Here is a 25,340-nt window from a genome sequence, read left to right as displayed (position 1 = left end):
ACTCAGTCTCGATTTGTATGAGCATTATACTAAGATATTTGTAGAAAAGTGTATTGATTCCTGCAATCTGTTCAAAATCCATTGAATAAATATTTACGAGCGAATAAGTATCCATGGGCGGTTGTTACGGATGGCTTCTCGTTGCTGCTACGGTTTCCAACGGAACATTTAATTTTTTTCATACATGATTAGCAGCCAAGATTATCACAAACTACTTTAGCTTGCGTAATTCTCCTACAGTCGAAGGCTTTCACAGAAACCAGCTTGCAGTAATGGCTGGCGGGGGGGATGGGAGGAGACATCTAAAAGCGAAGAGATATGAACAACTTGAAGAAGGTAAAAACGATATCAATAGATGCTCCAAGGAGCTATAATTTAGCAAACACAGAGCCTTCTACGGCTTCAATGAACATTTTGCTATTTACTAAAGAAGTCGTGTTAAATGTCAAACAGGCCTAGTAAGGCTGTGGCCTATATCCCACGGCCGCCATCAACCTCCAAGCATACCCCCGTCAGATAAGCCGCCTCATCACTTGCCAAAAAGGCTACCGTGTTGGCCACATCACTGGGTTGGCATACACGACCCAGCGGTATGCTGCTTAGCATTTTCGCATGTGCCTCTTCACTAGAGTTGTGACCCAGGAAAAGCGGCATCATGGCTGTATCCCCAACAGATGGGCATACGGCATTCACGCGAATGTTATGCGGTGCCCATTCGATGGCAAGTCCCTTTGTAGCCTATAATATCCGAATCATGCCTATTAGCCATTTTCTGCCTTATCTCATTGCCGGAGATGTAGGAAATCCTGACCGTATTTACCGCGCCTTTGCTTGCTCCATACCACACTAAATTGGGTCGGGGTCGAGCACCACTAGCACTGGAGGTGTTGATGAAAAGCCCAGCCCTATTCTCTTTCAAAAAGTAGGGAATGATCGTCTTGGTGCTGAGGTGGATTTGCTTCACGTTGACGCGGAAGACTCGCTCCCATTCCTCGTCACTGAGCTCAATGGACGGCTGTGCCTTGTGTAATACACCAGCATTGTTGACAACTATATCCAAGTGTCCATAAACAGATAAAGCTTGTTCGAGAGCTTTCTGCCAATCGTCCAGAGAGGTCACATCTCCTCGAACATAGGTTATGTTGTTCGATAAGTCACCTTGGAACTCTTCCGGAGGCTCGATAATATCGAGAACTAGAACCCGGGCACCTTCGGCAATAAACTTGATCACAATTGCTTTGCCGAATCCCTGTGCTCCGCCTGTGATTAGAGCTGTCTTACCCTGAAGTCTCTGGGCGGTGACATGTGTGGGCGTGGTGCCTGTCATTTTCAATGAATTTTGAACGCTTTTGTTGCTGGTGAACCGTCATGGCAGTGAAGTGCTTGGGAGATGGTATTTAACATTCACAATAGTTATGCTCTGTTACGGCACTTTTGGTGGGGAGGTACTCGTCTATCCTCCGAGTCCTGAAATCCGGAGGTAAGGATGTCCGGGTACGCTCCGGTGGACATCCGATGGACATGTCCTCGGACAACCCTAGAAGAATTCTGAACATCAGGGTATAACAAATAGACAATACTTCTGTTTGACTCGTCTGGAGTAGGGTTCACTCATGTAAAATAAAGGAAGTACAAGCCACCAATAACCACGTTTGCCAGATCTAGTAGAAATATATGTCCACGATATTGCAGAGCATAGTGAAAAGCATACGTTCATAAGTAGCTATAGGCACTTATATATAACCGCTACCGAAGAACTTTTACCCCATCCCTCACTTAAGTACCCGCCCGTTATAGAAACCTCGAACAGGCACTGCTCATTTATTAGATCTTCAAGGTTTAAAAATCATAAGTCCTTATGGCAATTTCTCAGTGGGTTCTCAAAATATATGTAAGTTACATAGTAGATATAAATTTACGCCTTGTATATATATAGTAACTCCGATGAAAATCAATACACATTGGGGGACTGTTGGCGGAGAACAACGTCTAGTGGCAGAATAATTGGATGGGCAAGCGGTCAGACAGATGAAAAAGGGGCAAGACGGGTCTCGTGTTAACACCTAAATTCCGTTTCCTACTTCCGCTTACACAACTAGCGATATCACAGCTATCAGACATGCATATGCCAAGTCGATGGCCGAATTGCTTCCTGGCTAGAGGAGATTGACGATCTCACACATTGTCTTGGGCAGGTAACCGACACGTGAGAGGTTACTCTTCGACAACACGCCAAGTCCTGAGTTGACCCAAATTTGCGATTGAATTTGGATGAAAATATGACCTGTCGACAATCGCAGGTGATTAAGGTTGATTCCGCTACATAAATTTCCCCATTAGGAAGGCAGCTAGGCGATTAAGTTGGGAAACAATGATATCGTGAGTACCAACTTGTATGCTCAAAATATGGAATGAAGATGTATCCGATTATGCACGCTTTGAATCCCCAGCCTCGGCTCCTGTTACTCTAATCTGTCTGCGCAATCAGAGGCTTTCAGCTTGAGCTGTCCCATTCCGTCACACCCGGGCCTCCAAATTCGGGAGACGCCTTTCCGGGCCGAGTGAGAGTCTGCACCATGATATGGGGCAATATGTGCCGTGCATCTGGGGAGAACGTTGTCTTCCTGTGGGAGAAAGTGTGGATTGCTGCAAGTTCATGACCCAGGTTTATTGCCCGGTAATCATAGCAGCTTTAAGCTTAACGACATCACTGAAGTACCAGCCAAGTGGATCTACCCCATGCAAGACAGTGACTTCCGCTGAAGAAGATCGATATTTCCTTAAACAGACGTCATCGCCCTCCAATAGCCACCTGTAGCCAAGCACCACTGTAATTGAGCAAAGACCGAGAGATGATTCCCCTCGACCAGTCTATTTCATGTCCACGAATGGTTTAATATAAGATATAGATTAACTGCCGGGTAAATAACGGCAAAGTTGATTCCGGAGAATTTTGAGTTTGGGTTATCAACTTGAAACAACCGTTTGCGCCGGGGCTCTGGGAAGAGGGAGACCCGCCTGATCCTGTCCACTTATCCCTCATTCTATCCACGTTGTAAGCTGGACTAGCTTAAATCTGCTAGGTTTCACTCAAGGAGCCAATTTGTGCCACGCTCATGAGCTGGCCAGGTTCGCCAATTGGATTCTTTCTTTGCAAGCCAAAGGTGACCACGATTCGGTGTTCAGTGGATAACTCGAAGCTCTAGATGCTTAAACCCTGAGCGGTGTAGCTTAGCTTCCGTTGATCGCTTCAGCTGGCGGCTGGTAAACACCCACTGAAGGATTCATGTCTCACACATTACTTCAGCCGAGCGTTTCAAAGGGGAGCGGATGGCTTTGGCAATTAAAGCTTCACCCTTGTTGCCTTTTTATCCACAGTAATTGGGAGATGAACGAGAAATCCCGAGGCTGTGGGACAAGTAATACATGCGACTCATGAATCAGCTTCAAGGTACAAGTGCATAGCTATTCGACTGCAGTTGGATAGATGCATGAGCCTGTCAGAGTCAGATCGATCCGCAACATGGATGGGTCCCGCTGCTGGGATCTGCTCCGCTTGGCTCACCCCCTGTCATTCTTCCAAAAATATGGGTCTTTCTGCTCCTTGTAGGTCGATCAACTTTTTTTCCGTTGACGATCATGTTCGACTTTTTGTTTGCGCAAGCACTACTAGTCTGCCCACTTAGGAGACTTCACATTAATTGGTTCAGTTGAGGGGCCGCACGGATGACAATGTAAATAAAAGCGCGCTGGAGCTCACCTGCCAGATTTTTGCACAGCAGCCGGCATGCGATCAATGGGTTTCAATCACCAAGTCACTCCCTACCAACATGGGCTCCTCGATGCCTCTTGTCGGCCATAGTCTGGCCATCTTTATCTGTGCGGCGGTAATGATGAGCGTTAGTATTATGGCGGTCGCGTTGCGCACTTTTGTTCGTATTTATACAGTTCGAGCTTTTGGGTGGGATGACGCTCTCATGGTTATCGCATTGGTGGGATTTCTGATCGTCTCGCAAACACGACAGCAGCTGATGTTCAATTAGGCTTTGTTCATAGCGCTGGATGCATGTTGGATGGTCGCATCGAAGCGAGGGGTTGGCCATAAGAACGAGGACTTTACTGATTATAATACAATGGAGCAGGCACTTCTGGTAGGTCTCTTTTCTTTTCTACCAACACGCGCGTCTACCCATAACCATTTCGATATACCTAACCATTATCAGTGGTGGTGGTTATGTCAAATGCTCTATAGTTGGTCTGCCGCTATCACAAAAATATCAATCGCTATTGCCCTACTCAGACTAGCTGTGCACAAAGCTCACCGCATTGTTTTGTGGACGGTGACTGGCGTTGTAATAATCGCTGGAATAATGATCTGGTTAGTGTTCCTCGCCGGCTGCCAACCAGTCTCTTATTTCTGGTCGCATGTGAATGGAAAACATGAAGGAACATGCATACGTCGGCAGATACTGTTGGATGTTGGGTATCTCTATAGTTTCCTGATTGTGCTGTCCGATGTGACTCTCGGAATCATGCCTGCCGTTCTGATCTGGCACCTGCAAATGGACCGCCGGACAAAGATTGCATTAGCTGGAGTCCTCAGCCTAGGAGCCCTGTACGTGCACTATATCTTTGACAACTTGGAAAGGAAAGATGCTGAGCCTGTTCTAGAGAGAGTGTCGCCGTGATCATCCGAATCCCATATCTGCATACTTACCATGACACCAACCTTCTATGTGAGCTTTCCCAGACCTTCCCTCCCGTCACCACATCCCTAAACCCTGCAGACGCAACCTACCAAATCGACTTTTGGTCCATCATCGAGATCGGAATCGGCATTACCGCAGGGAGCCTCGCCACCCTTCGCCCGTTATTCCTCTGGGTCTTCGAAACTCGATCATACTATGGTGGTAACACGCGTGGCAAAAAGCAAGGCGAAGAGGAGCATCCTCTGTCGAACCTATCCACGGATGCTGAAAGGTTACATAACCCAAGCAATTGGGGTGGGGAGTTTGCTCCAGGAAAGTCGAACAGTCGTCTAGTAACCACCGTCACATCTCGTCTGAGTCATTCGGATAGGAATCAGGATACTATGACCTTGGGTGCTGGGTCATGGCAGGCACTTTATCAGGTCAATATTCAGACAACAATCAAGATATCGGAGGGAGTGGATGAAGCAATATGATCGTGCTCCCAGACTCCTGTATATACTTTCATTTGTACTAATATTATATTGACATAACAACTAATCAACAGAGAAAAGACAATTGTTCTCATCATACATTTCACAAGAAGACGTGAAAAACCATAAGTTATGTGTTCGTCATAGTCCGAATTCCAGGTTAAGGATTACCACTCTCCGGAGGGTATGGGGAACCGAGGACGGAACGGTGGATGGCAGTTCGAGCCGTCCCGCATGCCAAGTTCATCCGACAAATCATATGCTCAGAAACGAGGTATACAGATAGCATCAGCTTGTCTATAAAGCCCATGTAAGACCTCTGACAGTGTGACTATTCCAGAGCAACAAGGCCAGAGCAACAAAGTCATCATAACAGCTTTACCGACCGAGTTCTAGAGCGACAAACGACTCCGACATGTCTACTCCCTTCGACCTTCGCAACCCCGGACGCCCAGTCCATGTTGGCGTTGTCCTGTTGAATACGTGAGTCTCACGCTCAGCAAAACCTACCCAAATAACCATCTGACTATTCACGATACAGTGTAACTGAACACCTTGACATTGCACCCGTTGGCTTCTTCCACAACTTCAGCACCTCCTTCATCAAAAGCCTCCCACCATTCGCCATCTCCGACGACCTCAGATCCCAAGCCCTAGACTTCGTCACCCACTGGGTCACAGAAGATGGCGCGACCCCGGGCTCCCTGAGCGGAAACCTCAAAGTCATCCCCACGGTATTATCTCCCCCAATACATGCTCCACACCGAAATCCCATCATTAACTCCCACAGGACTCCTTCGCCACCTGCCCACCCCTCGACATCGTGCTCATCGGCGCCGGTCAAATGGGCTACCAAGCCACCACTACAGAGAAAGATTTCCTCCGGAAGTGCTATGCCGAATGTTCCGCATTCTTGTCTGTTTGCGGTGCGTCGGACGCCCTCCTAGCGACGGGCATCTTGGAAGGCAAGACGGCGACAGGTCCACTTTCGTTTCTGCCATTGTTTCGTGAGATAGCTCCGGGCACGAACTGGGTGGAGAAGAGATGGGTGAGGGATGGAAAGATGTGGACTACGGGGACGTTGTTGAACGGCCTGGATATGATTGCTGCGTTCGGGAGGGAGGTTTGGGGTGGGGAAGGGACTCTGGTGGAACATGTCCTTCGGACAGGGTATTTTCCGAGCAGGAATGTGAATTATGAGGATGAGAAGTGAGGTCTGAGGTGGCAACGGAGAGTATTTGTTCGAGATTAGTACTGTCTCCTTGCGTCGTCTGCAAAGGCCTTCCAGCTCACCTCTGGTCCAATCTATCGCCGCTTCGGCCATTTTGTTTCAATAGGGGGGGAAAGACAGAAACAAGAGAGATAGGGAGAAAGAGAAAGAGTGAGAGAGTAATGTAGAGAAGAGAAAGAGTGAGAGGGTGAGAAGAGAGAAAGATATGATATATATAAGAAGAGAGTGAAGTAACAGTGAATTGGCAGTGAGGTGACAGTGAATACTCACTCAATATGGATGAGAAATAGTAATGTGATTCTTTGTAAATAGATCACTGGAAACTGTTAACTATGCAACTGGCCACAACTCCCGGCAACTTCCACCAGCAGCCTACTACGTATTCGTTGCCCTGATGCTTGAGTAGTGACTAATGATATTATATATTCTTCCAGCCTACTTGGCATGTCTTTCGAACATTTCAAAATGTATTACTGGAAAAGGAACACAATAGTACAGAAGCTAATTGCTGACTCGCTGTAGGTCACTTGTGGTGCTTTCGGATGATGTATGTTTCAAAGACTCAAGTATAGAGACTATATTAGAGCAGAGTACTGTCTGATGGCGGGATATACTGATTGCCATAGCAAGCAGATAGTATCAGCGCTAATCCTAATCGGGAGGTCCGGCTACACTTGCCATCCGCCCGTCGGCTCGGCTCGGCTTTCCCTCCGCATTTTCATATACTCCTTCGCCCTATCTGACCGTCATCATCATCGCGTTCTCTAATCCATTCATGACTTGATTTTGGGGGTAACAGTAATGGCAGACGATTATAAGTTTATGTGCCCACGTCCGCGGAGCTCCAAAGCTTGTGATGCATGTAGAACGCGGAAAATCAGGTGTATACCTAACGAGAAAGGCGGCGGGATAGACGCCTGTCGAAGGTATGTACTAATTCTTGAGTAATGTGTTCGTGCTAAACCGTGTTGAATTGTGTAGATGCGCAAAGCTTGGATACACATGTACAGTCAACGGAAGTTTCCCTTCATCAACGTGAGTAATATCTTGTAACTTATCTTCAAGCCATTAGCTAACCGCGGACACAAGTGCAAACCGATCCAATGATCGAGTTGTGAAGGCTTCTACACACCATGGCGATGATGTTGTCTCAGGACTATTTCGAAGCCAGCCGAAAGCAGAAGAAGACGAGGTAATGCAGCTGCGCCAACTGCATCGCGGTGTATTGCAAGGCCGGAATCTAGGCGAAGATCCTCGTACCCTAATAGATAACCAATCCAGCGTCGGTGATACTGTGGATTGTAATTCTAGGTCCAGCAAGATCAGCCTGAATATGAATGATGCCGAACAGCTACTACTGCAGTTCAGACAGCAAAGAGCATACTTCCCGTTCATCGAAGTGCCCGAGGGGACCACAGCGGCGTTAATGGCACCATCTCAACCCTTCTTATTACTGGCTATTCTGACTGTATCCTTGACGCGGAAGCCGCTTCTGCAGAAGAGGTTGGATGAACGATTCCGCCGTGTGCTAAGTGAAAGAGTTATATTCTATGGTGAAAAGAGCATGGATTATGTTCAAGGTCTACTGGTTTATATGGCGTGGTATGATAGATGGTCCTGTTTGGTGAATGGTATTGACTATTTACTCAGGCGTCCGTTACATATCCGACCGCTTAGTCGCCAGGGCTCGCAGTTCATGCAGATACTTGTGACTATGATATCTGACTTGAAGCTTACGGAAAACATGCACGATCAAGCTGCTCGAGACATCTGCCTTGGGTGTTTTAGTCTTTCATCTCTGTGAGTCTGTGTCAGGTAGTCTGGGATAAGTGTCTAATTGGATGAACAGGTTATCCATTGGCTTCCGACGGCGTGGTGATGACGTCGCATATAAGTATCTCAAAGAAGCAGTGGATGCCAAACAGCGGTTAAACCAACCGTATGACGAACAGTTTCAACTCTCAAAACTTCACGTCCTATTTGAGGAGACAGTGCGCTGCCACATAGAATGTGGCCCTCTGAAATGCCCAATCACCAAACAACGGAGAGTCGAAGAGAAAATGGAATCTCTCCGCCTAGAACTACAAATATTTGAACGAGTACATGGTCCCAGCACCAGTAAGTAAATTAACAAGCCACAGAGGCAAGACGCTAACATACACACTGCCCCTGTACGTCTTCTACTATCATCACTCAGAGTGCATATCGCTCTTCTACCTTTCCGAATTCTCGATCCTAGACCGAGCACCATACCCAACTTCGAAGGCTTAGTCGATCAAGGCACCTCCTGCGCAACTGAAATCCGGTTATTTTTTGAGTACTTCCTTTGTATCCCACCGGATCAATACATATTCTTCTCTGTTCGAGATTGGTGCCAACTAATCCTTGCCATCAGCGCAGCCTCCGACATCTGTTTTCTATCTCTTGCTTCTATGAGCCTTATATGGACCGACTTCCAAATCAAGACACGATCAGGCATATTGATCTATCTCGAGAGTCTTTCTCATAGAATGTCGAGACTTTCCGTCGCAAAGGCTGGAGAGACCCCTGATGTATTTTTTATGTTTAAGTCGGTGTTGGATATCGTACTGTCCACATATGCTCCGACCAGCGGGGACTCTTCATCCCTAGCGCCAACAAGCCGTAGGGGAAACGCTCTTGAGAGAGAGGAAACTGGCCGGGATGTGGCTGCTACTTCGTCCACACCTTCGACCCGCTGCCCCATGGTGAACGGGAGTATCCGAGAGTCAGAATTCTGGGAGGCCATGAAACAGAGTGATCTGTACCTAGAAGGGTTGGCGAGCGGGGTGAACGGTGAGGATGTGTACACATCGGGAGTAGATAGTTTGATAGCTGATTGTGGGGATTGGCCGAGCATCTTTTCAGAATGGGTCAACGTGTCAGTAAATTGAATGAGAGACATCTTTAATGGGCGAAGAATTTACCTCAAACATCATGGACCCTGTTTATCGGTAGGAAGTGCTGTAGATTGTGTTTGCGAACTCGCATAGTCTGGCATTGTTCTTCCATGATTAATTTTGAGCGAACGTATAAGATAACCACACACCTAAAGAATTTTTGCCAGGGCTTTACGGTGTAAGTATCGTCTGAGTCGCAGACGCATTCCTTGAAAGCTGGTTGCGTGAGCTGGTCCTAGAACTCTAATAAAGAGAATTGCAGCTTGTATGACAACTGTGACCGATCATATCTGCCTACCAGGAATTGTTTACCCGGTAATTAGACCAGGACTCTTACAAAAAAATCCACAAAGGAGGCATGATGGCTGACAAGCCCTCTTAGTCTCATGTCATCGTATCCAGTCTAAGGGTGGATGATTTACCAAGCGCTTCTTGCGACCGCGAGTTTGCTTGGTCGCCTCCACCTGTTTATGACCGAAATGCAATCAGAAGGAAGACATGCGATCGATCAAGCCAGAGAAATGGGAAAGCTCGCGAGGAATGCTTAGCATCTGAGAACGCTGGAAGTGTGGGAGTCCAGGGCCCATGTACGAATGTTATCGACCGCTGTCGGTGATACTAGGCGTATCACACTCACATTTCTGGATTTTATGAATCCAAAGGCCCGAGATAAGGACTTGCATTAGTATTATTGCTGTGGAGTAGGTTACAGTTCAATCAAGTATCTCGTCAACATGCACCAAAGGACTACGAGGCGGACAAACCCAGCTCCTTGCGTGTTTCTCTGCGTACTTTTGCCATAATTCCTAATGGGATTCGTAATTAGGCGGAAATGAATGTCGAAAGATAAATCTAACTAGATAGATCCAAGGTCAGCCGCTGCAAATGAGAGGGACGTATGGGTTGGTGTAACTGGGTACCCCTGGACACTACGCAGAAGGCCGACCCGGTGAGAGAGTGCAGGGTAGGTTTAGAGTAGACGTCGAGCAAGGACGATGTTGGATCCCAAGTACGCTGCCAGGAAGACGTTCCTGTGGGTAAATGAAGGAGATTCGCAGGGAGGTGGCAAACCAATTAGCAGCGACTAGCGGAGAGAGATATGGAGACAAGAAATCGATTTTTCGGGCGAAGTGTTGGGATTCAGGCTTATATTAAGTTGTGTTAATATTGAGCTGTAGATCCTGGTGGACATAACTCGCATATTTGACGGAGTTGTCTCTCTGATGCCTTCTGGAAGGAAAGTGAGTAGGAGCTCATGTCGGACTTTTAACAGAAACCTTGCATCCTTTTGAAACCCTCGGTCAGAAGCGCTGTGCGACATGAACTGGTAAGTGTGGTGGTGGAGCCATTTTTCTGACAGGTCAGCTGTTGGTGAGTTGAGACTTGGTGAACTTGTTTCAGTTTGCACCAGCCCCTGGATAACTTCGTTTCATCGTAGAATTTTCGGCCCCATACACCCAGGCTGCGGTTCGTTTTTATTGGTGTGTGCCCGGATGGTGATTTATTGATGCAAGTAACCGCGTGGGTGCAGGGCTATCGCAGCATCAGCATTGGTGTTTGTGTCTCAGCGCCCCCACCAACACCGAGTCAGCGCTAAGCATAACCGCTACCCATTGGTGTGAACAGCCTTGCGCCGTTGCACCTTCGGATCCATTCAGAATCTAAGCTAACGGCTTTCATTGGCGAACCGTAAATGAGATCATTCCGATTAAATTGCACTGACCACCTCGTCCTGCTAAGCTTCTGTTCTTTGTTTCCGATCCTTTGTCTACTTTTTGGCCGAGAAATGAACTATTCTCCCTTCGCCATGGTTTCAATCTTAAGCAGCAAAGTTGGGGTCCAAAATGCCCATTACACACTCACGCCTTTTAATTTTCCACGAGGCTTTCTCGCATGCGACGCAATGACTCATAACTGCAAGAAATGTTCCTGATTACCCTCACATCGACCCACGCGATGGATGTACACTCAGAAATGGATCTAGCAAACGCCCCGCCCTATGGCAACCAGCCTGTAACATGCCACAACCGACCTGACGGCTTGCATTAGTCTATCCCGATATTGCAGATGGGATAGAGAAAATGCTCCTATTGGTTACAACCCTGCATCGCCAGGTTCGGAGTATTGATTGGCTCGCATAAGGCAGCCGTTTATAAAGACTCGAATGCCTCCAAACCAGTCCCAGCATCACGCCCACTTTCCTTCACCACCCACCCGGGCTCTTCGCCCACAGTCACTCCTTTATCGAACTACTACAGTTTATACTCCATTCTTCAATTGTATTCCACTCGTGCAGATAGGCTCGACGCCCTCACGATGATGAAATTCTTGTTCATTGCCCTTTTCGGGCTCCTATGGGCTAAGCAGGCGCTGGGCGCCGCCGTGTTCGCCCACTTCATCGTCGGCAATGCATGGAACTACACACTTACAGACTGGGAAAATGACATGACACTGGCCCAGGAGGCCCATATCGACGCATTTGCCCTGAACATGGGTTACGGTGACTCGTCCACCGCAACGCAGGCTGCTCTCGCGTTCGAAGCAGCCAACAAAGTCGACTTCAAGCTTTTCTTTTCCTTCGACTACGAAGGAGGCACCGGTGCCTGGCCAGAATCTGACATCCTCACTTACCTTAACAAGTACGCCTCCAACTCCGCCCACTACAAGTACAACGGCAAGGCGTTCGTCTCTACTTTTGAGGGTACCGCCTACGCGACGGACTGGAAGTCCATCAAATCTCAGGTAGACTGCTTCTTCGTCCCGGACTGGTCTTCTCTCGGCGCAGAGGGCGCCTATGAGGCTGGCGGTGGAGGTATCGTCGACGGCCTTTTTAGCTGGGGTGCTTGGCCTTCCGGTCCGAACAACATGAGCAATGCTACTGATCTCAGTTACCTCGATCTCGACATCCCTTACATGATGCCTGCCTCTCCGTGGTTCTACACCAACCTCGCCTCATACAGCAAGAACTGGCTATGGCGCGGCGATAGCCTGTGGCACGATCGGTGGGAGCAGATCTGGGATCTGCAGCCGGAGTGGGTGGAGATCCTTACCTGGAACGACTACGGCGAAAGCCACTACATCGGTCCCATCCGTGAAGATGCAATTAGTCTCATGACGACTGGTGGTGCACCGCTGAACTACATCGAAAACATGCCCCATGATGGATGGAGAGACCTTCTTCCTTTTGCGATCGACACTTACGTGAAAGGAAACGCAACTCTCGGCGACGAAGGCATCGTCACCTGGTACCGACCGAACCCGTCGGAGTCCTGCGGCACAGGAGGTACTACCGGTAACACAGCCAGTGAGGGACAGACGCTATATCCGCCCGCTGAAGTGGCCGAGAACAAGATCTTCTACTCAGCGATGCTTCACTCGCATGCGAATGTCACTGTCACTGTTGGTGGCACGTCGTTGGGCGCTACTTGGGCCAAACACGGCCGAAACAGCGGCGCAGGACTCTACCACGGTGCCGTGGAGTATGGTAGTGCGACTGGGAAGGTGGTGGTTAGTATCACCCGGGATGGGGAGACGCTGGCCAGTGTGGCTGGTCAGTCGATCAACGCAACGTGTGTGAGTGACTTGTCCAACTGGAATGCTTGGGTTGGATCTAGCGTTGCGAAGAAGACGAATTCCCGTCGTGATGCTACACTTCCAGTGAAGAGTAGACATGCACACCGTCATGTTGGGAGAGGACATAACCGCTTTCATTGATGCAGGCATAGTGGGAGTTTAGATTTCATTCAATTCGGTACAATGTATATCTCTTTTAAGGTTTTAAGGCTTATCGTACTGAGAACATCAAACACGCGGTGATTCATGAGATATTGAAGGATTGCAACACAAGATATATAACGTGTAAGATACACAGCGTCACTTTGACGCCTATCTCAAGGATTAAAAGTATCAAGAAGATAGATAAAGGCATACGCACACTCACACACAATGATAGGGCGCACTTTGCTCTCGCCTTTAAGAGGTATGTTAGGTATGTGGTATTAGCTAGCGACTGTACAGCCAGATTCAGTATATTGGACATCTGCTTCTCATGCCAGTTCCATGGTATCCGACAGTGTTCATGTGCGCCGCGAAAGGGTATAAGAAAAGTCCACAATTGCAAAGCGCGGTTACGAACATCGCATACACCCACAGCTTACGGAACGATGATAACAAGACTAGCATTTTGAGAACAATGACTCACATCGAACAGTAATATTGACATAATTTTTTGCTGATCCGCTTTTCCATCGACACCATCATGACCACTTGCGGTGGCGCTGCCGGTGATTCCAGGAACCTGGCACATTCTCCCTTCTCCCTTCCCCTTTCTACTCCTCGCTTCCACCTTTCAACTTCCCCCTACTCACTTCTCCCTATCTCCTTGAAGCCTTCTGTTGTCTAACACCAAAGCCTTGTACGATTTATTTCGCACCAAAACAATACAGCAAGAAATACCAAGATCGGAACCCCCCAAGGTATACTCTTACGATCCTTACCCATTGGCGCCTACAATGGAACTCCCCATTAAAATTATGCTCTGCGCTGCCTTGTTCGGAGTGGGCCTTCTCGCATTTTGTACCCTTCTGGCCGGTGGCTATATTATGTACTAATTCCGTTCCTATCATAACGTGCGACGACACGGTGTCTGAGACTAACTTCGTTCGTCTACCTAGTCCACTAACTCCCGCGTCTATCTACATTGCGTACACCAGTGGCGATATGAGTGGACTGATGCAAGGCATCGAAGGGGCCCTTCAACAAGGATATCGTGTCCAAGTCGTCTTCGACAGGGTCTAGGGTATCCTAGGGTAGAGGATCTCGGATAAGAATGAAAAGAAAAGCTCATGACTGACGACAATACGTTTCTCTGGAGGGCTTCTTTATGGGTGCTTGGTGAGCTGTTTGTCCTACTTGGATCGGTCCGAACTATGCTCAAGTCGTTATTTTGAAAGACTTTTTCGCTTTAGGAGGTGCCAGCCGTTAACTCGCTATTACCTCGTTGTGCGGGTCAGTATACAGTAAATAGTATTCCCACACCTGATCGACCCCTACTATGTAAGATCCTAGCCTTAAAGTGCCCTATCTTTGAAGCGGGAGGATGGCTTAGCCCCGGCGAATTCCTCAAATTCGGAAAATTACCCCCAAGAGCGCATGCTGCCACCGCAGCTAACCACGCCACTCAAATAGAATCGAGAAATAAAACATGTCGCAACTGGACAGCTAATTGCCAGCGACATCTTCTCCTCTGTCTTCTTTCCGATTTACCACTTCCTGCTTCCTATGTTGTTGTTCTTTCTCCTTGGGGTGTGCTGCCTCGCCCACTTCAGTGGAGCGTGTTTGGGTCGTCTATCCTGACGTGTTCGTCCTCTGTCTGGACAAGGTATGACCAAAACACTTGTCAACTAGGTCGAAATTGTTAGTTTATCAGCCGTCGAAGTATCCACTTATCGTGGGCATGTCTTTCTTCCTGGTCATCCCATGGGATCTTCTTTCTATTGATGAAAGAAGAGCTGGGACGATGTAGGGTGGGATGCCGGATTCGGAGGATGAAGTATCATGGTGGATAGTCCTCTAGCCTTGGATAGAGCGCGCGCTTAGACAGCCACTGCGGAGGAAGTAGGGACCCCATCAGGAAGGCTGCCGGCCTCAGGCGTGGTTGGATTGCCTGATCTCAATTTGGATCGGTAGCTTGGGGGACCTTGTCCAAAATCATGCCAAGCCTAAAAGTAGTTCCGTCGACCATGTTTCAGGTAGCATGTCTGTACTGGTTATTATATTACACTCCCATCTACTAATTTCACTGTCAAGGAGCATCTATCTGTTATCGTAGACAATCCTTAGCTGCTGGTTGCAACTTGCTGCCATAAGATCTAAGAACATCTGTTGGAAAGATGGACAAACTTCGTACTTTCGTAACTGGCCCGTGGCACTACTGGCCTGATAGTATTGGGGCAGTTGTGCCATCTATTGAGGATGCGTGATGATTCATTGACAAAGAAACAACTCCAACAACGAGCTCAAAGAGTATGAAGCATATTCGACTTCCCGGACAGATGAATTATTCAAGAAAACACTGGAAAGACAAAAGTATTGAAAGGGCAGATCAAGTTAGCAATAAAACTATTGCAAAATCCTGTGTGAAGGTATGAAGTTCGTAGCAACAGTGAACGCCCCGTCAGTCCAAGAAAGCTAACGAGTGGTTGAAAGTCCACAAGATGAAATAGGATTGCACGACCATGATACTGAGTAACAGTACTCTAAGAAGTGTACCGACATTGCTGGTTTGGCAAATGACGCATTTCAGACTGCGCCTAGTGACTATATGAGTACAATCAATACCATTAGCCATAAGTCCCATGTCGCAATAGGAATGGGAGCATACTTCAGTTTGTATATGAATAGTATAAAAGACGCGAACAGGGCTGCAAAGAAGAGGACGTATGTAAAAACACGCCAGTCCTCGTCTTTCAAATAGGGCATTGCCGCTGAAAGGCACCTGAAGACCAAATTCGGTATTGATGAACTGCACGCTTCCATGGTCAGGTCTGCTGGGAGTGTCTGTTAGGAAAACAGTAAAAGAATTGCAGGGTAAGGATAATCGGTCTTATTTTATAGGCGAACGGTGACCGACAATCACGAATGATGACGGTACCAGGAACTTAAGTAAGACGTGCACCACCCGTGTGAGCACCAAAAGTTCTACTCAGCCACACTGGTACCTTCGGTTGCTACCCACCCTTGCCCAAAAAGGGACAGCCAGCCACAATGTATGATTTCGAAAGTGACAGGCCATGTAGTCCAGTCTACCCTCTCTTCGAAATTCAAATCCACCACTAAGAATTATGGATCTACGCCTTCCCCCCTGCCGCCCACCAGCTCACATGATGTCTGGGGTGGCGCAACAATGCCCTGTTGGTCATAAATCTTCCTACTCTAGTAGGGAATGGAAACCGGGGTGAAGCGCTAATGAGTTAAAAGTAATGCTGATATGAGAGTTACATTAGCTCACCTGAGCGTCCGTGTGTCCCGAGGGGTGGGCGGTATATGGCCTTTGTCTCGGTTCATACGCTTACTTGTAGTTTCTACTATAGTATTCGTCACATCACTCTGATTAGTATCCAGGTTGTCACAGAATATGTTCAAAGTGCTTCGTGCGCTGGTACATTAAGTAGAAACTGCATGTACAGCAAAATCAGAGCCCCGTACTAATCGAAGTCCACGATGAAGTCAGTTTAATATCATTTTTTCGTTGATTCGGGCATGAATGTGTCTCCATGATGGTGTTGCGGGATTGGGGAAGTCCCCCCAGTCAGACAAACGGAGCCGGGTTGGAGCAGCAGCAAAGCTTGCGTTGTTAGACTCTGGCGTTGCCAACGATAGATTCATTCAGAATCTAGGTCTCTACTGCTCAGCCTTGGACCATTTAGTCGGTAAAGCAGTTTATAATGCAAGTCGTGTTACCTATATTCAGCCAACATTTACTGTAGAAGGTCACGGAGTGATATTGTAATGTTCTGGATAAAGACATGGACTAGGACTCCGAATCGTCGAATACCTCTTCTTAAAAATAATATTTGTCTATCTAATATAGCTTGTATTATGGCTAAATAATAGAAAGACCCCAAGTAATGTAGCTTCGCAGCTCCAAGTAGATCAAGCTAGCAATCACCCTATGCGTTCCCTGTGGTAGGCGGTCGCAAAATCGACCACACAATTAGCGAGGCCCTCGCCATTGGTGTACTGACGAAATCAACTATGGGGCATCTTCGGTCTCGGCTTCTTATGGAATTTCAGATTCGACCCTACTGAGACTGTTGCAATCACTTTGATGACTAGAACTCATCAGTGGCTGGTTCTTTATGATGCCGTTCTTGTTTTGTACCAATTTATCTAGCACATAAAGCTCTAGGAGACGTATCTATGAAAAGTATGCCCATCATTTATATGTACACGATACCCTGGAAAATAGATTGGATCACAGTACGTATTCCCAAAACATGAATGAGACATAACATGCCATAAAAGTATGACAACCCGGTGTAACTAGACTTGATCTGTTGGATACACATATTGACAGGAGCGAACCTTGCCTGAGTTGATGATTTGGCTCGATTCAAGCGGTACAAACAGGATATGCAAGTGACTCAAAGTCCCATTTCTATATATACATTTGTAATGTCAAAGGTTTTAGATCAAAATATGAATATTTTAAATTGTGGCCGTTGATCATAATGAGGTGGTTGGAAGGTTGATCCGCTGATTTGATCGTGTCTACCGTACTATATTGGTGTTTGGGTCACAGGCTGTATTAAGCTAGGTATGTAGTAGGTGCCGCTGTTAACCCTGCTAGCTGAACCTGTGTAAAACTTGGTGGCTGAGCGGTTAGCAGCCTACATAATAACATCAAAAATTTAGACGGATACTATACGCTATATGGATAATAGACAATTATCTGTGCGAACGGAATCACTATACAGTATGATGGTAATAAATGAACATTGCCCGTGTATCGGAGATGAGTAATGAAACTGAGACCTTGACCGTGGCAAAGAATCTCCTTTTTGCCGTCGACATTGCTCGGGCGCGCTCACCAATGAGGCATGGGGAATAGGTGTGGCAAAGGTTCAGGGCATCGACATGCATGTGTGTTCCGGGCGCAGCTGAGCTTGCTGAGGGGAAGTGAAGATAGTCTTTAATGGTTTCGGCTTGGCGGGCTCCACTTGCGACGGAGCTAAAACATGAAGGTCCAGTTATATCGACTGGGCCAAATCCCGAAAGACATATACTATTCGGAGCTGAGCGCAGCAAAGCAAATGTTGACTCGAGCTGACAACCGAGACGATACGCATCCTTCAAGTCGTATGATTCCTGAAACTATAAAAGCCTTCTCAAAGAACACTTATCCATCTTCGCATCATCAGAGCCCGTTCTCACCAGTACCATCTATTTCATCATTTTTAAGTCATCTCTACACCATGTCCTCAACTTCCGATGCGTCCTGGGAAGTTTCTTTCCTTCAGGTCCAGACTACCACAGCAGATGCTGTCACGGATACTCTTTATGCCAATGGCCACATGCAGGTCCCTGTTATTGTTACTATTAAAGCCATTGATCCTGAATCGGCTGCAACCTATGAGCTGAAGGATTCAGACCTCGAGAAAATCAAATTGATTGACCACGACGATGAGACTCCAGCCACGGAATTATCGGGGTCATGGAGTTACTCAGCCACCGAAAACGAATTCGACCACGCATTGCCAACCTCGAGAAAAGAGCCCCAAACGGACTTATCCCTTGCGGATGGGGACCCTCAAAGAAAGCGCTACTGGGTGACAACGACAAAGATGGAAAACAAACGGATTGGAGCCAGCATTAAACAGCCTGATGGTACTGTTGTACATACAGCGAGTGCAGGCTTTGATTCCAAAGTCACTGTCCGGAGTATAGACCCAGTGAAATATACAAGAGATGACTTGAATCTTGAACGAGAGGATACCGCCGATGGCAATTTTTATTCTCCGAACTATCACTGGTACTGGGATCAAGACAATTACTATCTCACCAGCACAATACACGATTTTCGAAAGGTTGAACTGTATGGTTATGATGGTGGCACTGATCCATACCTGAAATATTCTACCGGCTTTTTTTCGGTGCACGAGCCTTGCAACATCTTCTATTATTGGCCGATGGGCTCCAAGGAGACGCTTACTGTGGGAAAGGGACTTATGACAACTGAAATTACGATAAATCAAAGACCCAACGCCATGTGCTGTACCCGTATGCGGTTCGAAGGGGCAAATCCATGGAAAGAGCATCATTGGTGGGAGGGTAAATTTACCATCTACGACAAATTTGGCAATTCGGGCATTTTTTTCATGGGCTATGATGAAGATCGTAATCAGCTGCAGATCTTAACTAAAGGATATGAGGGTTGACATGCTTTGTCCCAATACGGAAAATGGAATTGTGGGGTTCCTGTGATGTTGTCGTGTTTTGAATCCGTGAGATTTTGATACGAAATGTTTTTGTCATATAGCCAAAGTGTCTTGCTATCGGACAATGTCGCTTGAATTATCGTTGCTGATCCCGCAAAGGTTGAGAAGTACACATAGGACGTGCATTAGCTTTTGATCCGTTGATGGACATAGAGTTTGTCTAGTGACTGGGGTAGTCTTCGAGTGTAGAACACTAAATGGTAGATTCACCCGCTCTAAAGAAATGACAAGGTTTGTATTAGCCTTCCCCATGAAGTAAAGGATTTCGGTCAATACCATGTATTACCATTTTATCTAGCTATGTTTACATTGAGAAAAGGAGAAAGGGACGACAAGGACGGGTTCATCGATATCACATAATGAGATGAAGATATTCTGGGATACCTTTGATACATCCATCGGTGCGTAGAGGATCGGACCAAAATAAAGAAAATCTCAGGAGCGCCGGAACACCGTGCGTCCGTGGGAGGTCGTGAGAATGGTATCACATCGACAGTAGAAGCAAAAGAAGAAAAAGAAAGAAAAGAAAAGAGAAACATCTGAACAACCAGAAAAGGCTGAATATCTGACGACCCTGACCTTATGCCCAAAGATATAGATATATCACTTCAACATTTCTAGTTATCACGGGATAACATAAAGCAAAAGACTGCGGCAGAATGAGTTTCCTCATCCCTTGGGCTTGGATGTTGTTGGTCCCAGGATCCGGACTAATCGAGACTTATCCGAATATAATCTTGAAATGGCCTCGACGCTCATATAGAGCTTTTAGAAGTTGACCACCATCATTCTGATTGTAAAAAACGCAGTTGGGTTCATTAATGAGGGGAGCACTGATTTGACATGCCCAATTATGTTAGCCGTCCATACCTCTCAACAAGCCCAGTTTGTTATGGGAGTGAGGTACATACAATATTTTTGTCAGGCCCCAAATAAACATAAGTATCAATAACATGCCCATAAAGATGCATGTGAGGCACTCCCGACTTCCGTCACTCAGATGGGGGACCAAAAATGAAGGATAGCAGAAAGCCAGTTCAGTGAATAATCGACGGCTTGCGTTCATGTTCTGAGATTCCGGCATTCTTGATCTCATGGTCTGGTGCTTTGGCCTTTCGGATTCCATGGCGTGATTAGTTGAAGTCGGATTCGAGAAGGTCAGAGTAGAAGGTGGAAAGGATGAACCAGCAATGGGGATTGGGCAGGGACGAAGACTTACTCTTGCTTGTACGGCTAATGATGATGCACGTTGACGGAGATTGGTTCCAGCGGCTACTCGTTGCTGACGCGCTATAGCTATTTTTAGATCTCGAGCAACAAAACAGGGAATACCGCATAATCGCTATAGTGGACTAGCAGAAGAGGTACTAATAGTCAGACATTTGTCTACAGTGGGACTCGATGCCTATTGTTAGGACCAATCTCTCTCCGTCGGCTCGCTGAACTGACGCGAGATATCGTCCTTGGTTTATCGGTTAGGGCATCCATTATTTACAGTATGCCTTTCATTTGACTATCAGTGTAATTCTTTGATGATACTGTCGCTGAATGAGGTAGGGGGTGGAATAAATGGTAGGCTGTGATTGAACCTGGCTAATGAAATACTTGGATATATTTGAGTTCCCCAAGCTGATGGTGCAGTACACGTTTGATAGGTATCAGGGGGCACAAGTTATATCTGTGGCTTAAGTGGATTTTATGCTGTCTAACTATTGTAAGTCTTGGAATAGTATATCACAGAGCATCAGTCAAGCAGGCTATCGTTTTACAATAATGTAACCCCTACCACAGAAAATTCACCAAGCCATGATAACCGTATTGCATATTAAGGCTCCCTACCCGCCCCAAGTGATTGATATTGTAGATCTTACATCTGGTTATTCATACTCAAGTGCTGCCTTCAGTGACTACGGTAAGCATGACCACAGTGTATCATTTCGTGAGCAGTAACCAAGGCTTGACTTTGTCTGCATGATGCTACTGCCATAGTCTTTGCACTCGAGTTCTTCCACTGAGTATTGAGGATGATGATGACATAGTCGCTGTTATCATACAGCAACAGCAGGTATTTTGATGGCGTCACTAACAAGGCGCTGTAGCGGCGAGTGAACTTTCCGTCCATGCGTATCATCATTGGCTACGGTGACGAGAGAAATTTGCTTTAAGAAGAGAGAATCTCCAACTGGAGATTCTCTCTTCTTACCTAACACCACCCTCACACTCAAAAGCCCTCCAACTCAAGACACTACTGACTAACCATACAATGAAGTACAAAATTCTAACATATCAGACGCTGAAATTAAACCGTCGATTTTCACCTAAGCCGGCCCTCGAATATACCTCAACCTGCTAAGCCCAGCTATTTTTCATACCCCAATGCCGATGTGGATGCGCTGCTGCGAGCAATCAAAGGGGTCCTGAACAAGGAGGCTGTATCAAACCCATCTTAGACAATAACACGTCTCTGACAGCGTTCGGTTTGTGCTAGCATTATACTTCAGCATTTTCCCATGGATTACAACCCAGCCAAAGATATTCCACAATGTCCACAACAACATCTAGGGCCCGAACTATCCTTAACGGCTTTTACAATGTAAGAAAAGGCCAACATTTCTGCGGACGGTCATCTAAGCCTTCGTGCTTTGAAAAGCGTTGAACATATCATTGGATTCGATTTTGAGGGTTTAGACAAGGCTTCAAATCCAAGAATATTTCCTCCTTATTATTTCGGAACAGTGAGGCCAGCTGTAATGAAGTAATATCCACTTAACCTAGCCCAGAGACAAGACTTTATTGATAATGATGAGCTTACCGGAATATTTCACTGGCCAGATGGAAGTAACAACGTCACTTTAGGTTCTCCATCCATTTGTAATACATACTATGTCTGCCTGTGTTTCGTGCCCAGGAGTAGCTTCATGCCAATGCAAACTTTCAATGAACCTTCTGCGAATGGTACCGAGGGCATGTGGAGCTCCACAGGTTGTTCCCAGAAACCATCCACAAATGTGCATCCACATGACTGCGCATGTCACTGGTGAGAGGAGGCTGGTACTCCGGCGAGAACAGCTGGTTCCGCAAGTGTAGAAGCTCCTTCTCATACCCAATTGCCTTCTCCTTGACTATCTTGCGAGCATCTTCGCAATAGTCTATCTGTAGCTCTCTCATAACCACCAGGACTGCGTTCATGACTCTTTTACTCCCTCTCCTGAAATTGGCAGCTTCTTTTGGCCAGCTCCAATAGTCATTGGTGAAGATAATGGCCTTCTCCATTAGGAAGAAGACCTGTTTGAGGGAGTCCATCTGCTCTGGTTTGATGTCAAGTTGCATGTGATAGACGGCCATGGCCGGGTATGCCCTTTGACCTTGATCAGTTACATTTCGAGAGCCACATGTATATCTGTCATGGTATCGACGAGACCTACCACATCCCAATATCCACAAGGCGATAAGTCATGTAATCATCAAGTGTATTGAAATCGTTTTCGTTAGTGTGATCTAGTTCCAACCAGGTTTTCCAACCGCGGAGCACCGGAATGCCGCGCTTGTAGTCGTATCTCAAGTACTCCCGTACAAATGGAACTAGCAGCTTCCCAAAGGCTGTTTCTGATTCGCTGCTTTCTGGATCATCGCTACTGAATATTTTGTGCACAGCTTCGACATTTTCCTTGACCTGCTTGCTATGTTAAGTTTGTTTTTATCACGGGATGCGCGGTTTATACCTCTTGGTGGGACATTGATTCCAACTTGTCTTCAGAATATTAGTCACCTGCTAAATTATGATGTGTTGCGTTCACCATACTCACCATCGAAAAGGAAGAAAAACTCAGTAAGCCACGCCGAGTGTGGGAAAGTTTCATCGTTTGATTCTGGTAATATCAGAGAAATCCATGATCCCGATACAGGGTCACCGGTGTAGTTGAAGTTGTCAGAGGCACCATCTCCAATAATGTCATGCCACTGCCGAATAAGGTCATGGAGAACCGCGTCGACCTCACGGAATCTCTTGTGTCGTCTGATCGGAAGGGCTGTGAAGCATCTGTGCTTTTCGACTTCTTCTTCGGGTACTTGCACAGAATAGCAACATTCCTGTTGCCGCTGTTCAGTAACGACTGCCATCACCTATATAGAGTAATAAAAAATTGAGCCGGCTAAGGGTTGGTTTCCATGTTGAGTCAGAACTGGTTGAGGAATCCACGGGACATATATAGCCAAAGCCTCCAAAAGATGATGTAATGTGAAATCCAATGTATACCAAATCTTGACTATGCCATACATAGCGAAGTATTCTATCATTATTGCTAGTCTATCCATGCAGATGGCCCAGTACAGTAACTGCACGGTTCAGCTAAACTATTCAGCCGATATCCGGTAACCAGATATGTGTACTCTCATTCTTATTTGCTGTTTGCTATGCATTCGGTAGACTTACGGGGCTCATGGACACATGAGAGTCATCCTGAGCTGATCTTTCATTCAAATCCGAAGTCATATATCCTATCTCTCCTTCTTGGGAGACACGAACACGAGACTCAGATCCCTGTACTACTAGGAATGGTATCTGCACCGGCAGATATGGTACTGGATAGGTAGATCCCCGATGCAGGTAACTAGATTTGGAGCCACGGTACTTTTTATTCGTCTCAATCGCCTCGATTGTTCTATTAATATCCGGCGTTGAGTACACCCGTGCCGTCGGGTGTAAAGGTCTACGTACATGCTTATCATGTAGAACGTGTGGGCAACGAACTTTGCTGTCTTGTACTGACGCGCTGTGAAATGAGGGTGTATCGACTCATGACAGGCGAATTCACATCTTTGTTGAGCTGTCGACCAATGGCATGTATTAATTGTTAGCTACAGATGTTATATACTTGTTTGCTTAAGCCTTCCTATTTTTTTCTCTCCCGCACGCGGTGGACATATTTCTCTGATACAGGGCTCCATATCATACCACGGAAAACACGGACCTGCAGAACCGGTCACAGGTAAGCGTCGTGTTTATAGGAATGTGAGTTGAACTTTATCATCCCTATGTAAGCCACTCAAAGATGATGGTTTCTTAAACCAGCGCACAGACGCCTCTTACGAAATTTCACTGCTCGACCTCAGGGAGAACAACTAATAATTCAAACGATTCAATGAATAACGAAGGTTTCGTACTTATGAAGAGTAAAGACGGGGATCCCGTCTCCAGCAACGGAAATCCGATCTTCTCTTACCAGGTATGACAAACAGGAAAGGTGCCAGTTGAGTCCCAACGACACCCAATACTCATCATGCGAACTCTACTAATACTAACAAATGAGTAGGTTAAATATAATGATAGACTATCTTCCTGCATCCTGCCATGCCCTTGAGGAGTCTGTGGTCCATTATTATATCAACCTGTCTCTTCTATCACAGCACCCTTCAACAGCAGTGGCACTAAAGTGTATCAGATATTATCCGTCCGTGGCAAAGCCAATCATTCTGTCAACCTGTCAGCTTCTAAAAAAGATCTTAAATTTGTAGGCTGGGGCTATGTTGAAGCAAGACAAGATCATTTTCGGCTGCGATTTTCTTCGCGCATATGTCCCTGTCATGAACATTCAATCTGGCATAACACATCGTCCTATCACCTTATAGATCTGCGAAGATGAGTTTGAAATGTATCATTGATACAGCTGATCGTCGGACTCACCGATATGAGGTCATTGCTTGTGTAATATATAATTACGATACTCGAGCACAGACTTGCAACCGCATGGTTGAATGCCAATGATTGATCATACGAATTCCTGTCAAACCTTGTATCCGTCCATGACTCAGTTCCATGGAATGAGTGGGGCTAAAGAGAGGTTAATACGACTCATGGACTACACTGAGGTTCGGTTACGCCTTTTCTCTATTGTGGTGTGGTGACCTCAGTGCTGATTGGTTGGTGCGACATGGTCGTGATCCCTGAGCGCACATACTGCGAGATTCAGCTCTAAGGAAAGAGGTTTGTTAGTATGTGGGGCCCTTCCTTT

At 46.6% G+C, this 25,340-nt stretch overlaps 9 protein-coding genes across 9 annotated transcripts; 5 read left to right on the top strand and 4 right to left on the bottom strand.

Moving 5' to 3' along the window:
- Nucleotides 1-471: 471 nt before the first annotated feature.
- BO85DRAFT_498056 (alcohol dehydrogenase) lies at nt 472-1,332 on the bottom strand (the record flags this gene model as incomplete). The annotated part of the gene is made up of 2 exons (XM_025664016.1): nt 812-1,332; nt 472-738 (listed from the first exon to the last, which is right to left on the bottom strand). Exons 1-2 carry the CDS (start codon nt 1,325-1,327, stop codon nt 472-474), a joined length of 783 nt encoding a protein of 260 aa, XP_025513688.1. The 5' UTR covers nt 1,328-1,332.
- A 2,498-nt stretch (nt 1,333-3,830) lies between these two features.
- On the top strand, nt 3,831-5,256 carry BO85DRAFT_498048 (pectinesterase precursor; the record flags this gene model as incomplete). Its single annotated transcript, XM_025664015.1, has 5 exons — nt 3,831-3,992; nt 4,044-4,151; nt 4,224-4,615; nt 4,672-4,736; nt 4,788-5,256. The coding sequence occupies 5 exons, from the start codon at nt 3,831-3,833 to the stop codon at nt 5,183-5,185; spliced, it is 1,125 nt and encodes a 374-aa protein (XP_025513687.1). The 3' UTR covers nt 5,186-5,256.
- A 341-nt stretch (nt 5,257-5,597) lies between these two features.
- Nucleotides 5,598-6,395, top strand: BO85DRAFT_460868 (DJ-1/PfpI family protein; the record flags this gene model as incomplete). Its single annotated transcript, XM_025661743.1, has 3 exons — nt 5,598-5,665; nt 5,724-5,916; nt 5,973-6,395. The coding sequence occupies 3 exons, from the start codon at nt 5,598-5,600 to the stop codon at nt 6,393-6,395; spliced, it is 684 nt and encodes a 227-aa protein (XP_025513686.1).
- Nucleotides 6,396-7,214: 819 nt separating this feature from the next.
- Nucleotides 7,215-9,325, top strand: BO85DRAFT_470105 (Zn(II)2Cys6 transcription factor domain-containing protein; the record flags this gene model as incomplete). Its single annotated transcript, XM_025662371.1, has 6 exons — nt 7,215-7,339; nt 7,395-7,448; nt 7,503-8,015; nt 8,064-8,213; nt 8,263-8,531; nt 8,562-9,325. 6 exons carry the CDS (start codon nt 7,215-7,217, stop codon nt 9,323-9,325), a joined length of 1,875 nt encoding a protein of 624 aa, XP_025513685.1.
- Nucleotides 9,326-11,492: 2,167 nt separating this feature from the next.
- BO85DRAFT_65721 (glycoside hydrolase family 71 protein) lies at nt 11,493-13,097 on the top strand. The gene has a single exon (XM_025665569.1). It carries the CDS (start codon nt 11,648-11,650, stop codon nt 13,043-13,045), a length of 1,398 nt encoding a protein of 465 aa, XP_025513684.1. The 5' UTR covers nt 11,493-11,647; the 3' UTR covers nt 13,046-13,097.
- BO85DRAFT_65722 (uncharacterized protein) lies at nt 13,098-13,443 on the bottom strand. The gene has a single exon (XM_025665570.1). The coding sequence runs from the start codon at nt 13,368-13,370 to the stop codon at nt 13,149-13,151; it is 222 nt and encodes a 73-aa protein (XP_025513683.1). The 5' UTR covers nt 13,371-13,443; the 3' UTR covers nt 13,098-13,148.
- Nucleotides 13,444-18,306: 4,863 nt separating this feature from the next.
- Nucleotides 18,307-19,269, top strand: BO85DRAFT_470103 (uncharacterized protein; the record flags this gene model as incomplete). Its single annotated transcript, XM_025662370.1, has 1 exon — nt 18,307-19,269. One exon carries the CDS (start codon nt 18,307-18,309, stop codon nt 19,267-19,269), a length of 963 nt encoding a protein of 320 aa, XP_025513682.1.
- Nucleotides 19,270-19,657: 388 nt separating this feature from the next.
- On the bottom strand, nt 19,658-20,418 carry BO85DRAFT_451014 (uncharacterized protein). Its single transcript, XM_025660499.1, has 2 exons — nt 20,241-20,418; nt 19,658-20,162 (listed from the first exon to the last, which is right to left on the bottom strand). The coding sequence occupies exons 1-2, from the start codon at nt 20,411-20,413 to the stop codon at nt 20,051-20,053; spliced, it is 285 nt and encodes a 94-aa protein (XP_025513681.1). The 5' UTR covers nt 20,414-20,418; the 3' UTR covers nt 19,658-20,050.
- Nucleotides 20,419-22,263: 1,845 nt separating this feature from the next.
- Nucleotides 22,264-23,448, bottom strand: BO85DRAFT_460864 (terpene synthase family protein; the record flags this gene model as incomplete). The annotated part of the gene is made up of 4 exons (XM_025661742.1): nt 22,264-22,687; nt 22,755-23,002; nt 23,052-23,080; nt 23,136-23,448. The coding sequence occupies 4 exons, from the start codon at nt 23,446-23,448 to the stop codon at nt 22,264-22,266; spliced, it is 1,014 nt and encodes a 337-aa protein (XP_025513680.1).
- Between the last annotated feature and the right edge of the window lie 1,892 nt (nt 23,449-25,340).

This window comes from Aspergillus piperis (assembly GCF_003184755.1).
Source record: "Aspergillus piperis CBS 112811 unplaced genomic scaffold BO85scaffold_14, whole genome shotgun sequence".
In the NCBI taxonomy this organism is placed as follows: Eukaryota; Fungi; Ascomycota; class Eurotiomycetes; order Eurotiales; family Aspergillaceae; genus Aspergillus; species Aspergillus piperis.
This window is presented reverse-complemented; position numbering and strand designations above follow the sequence as displayed.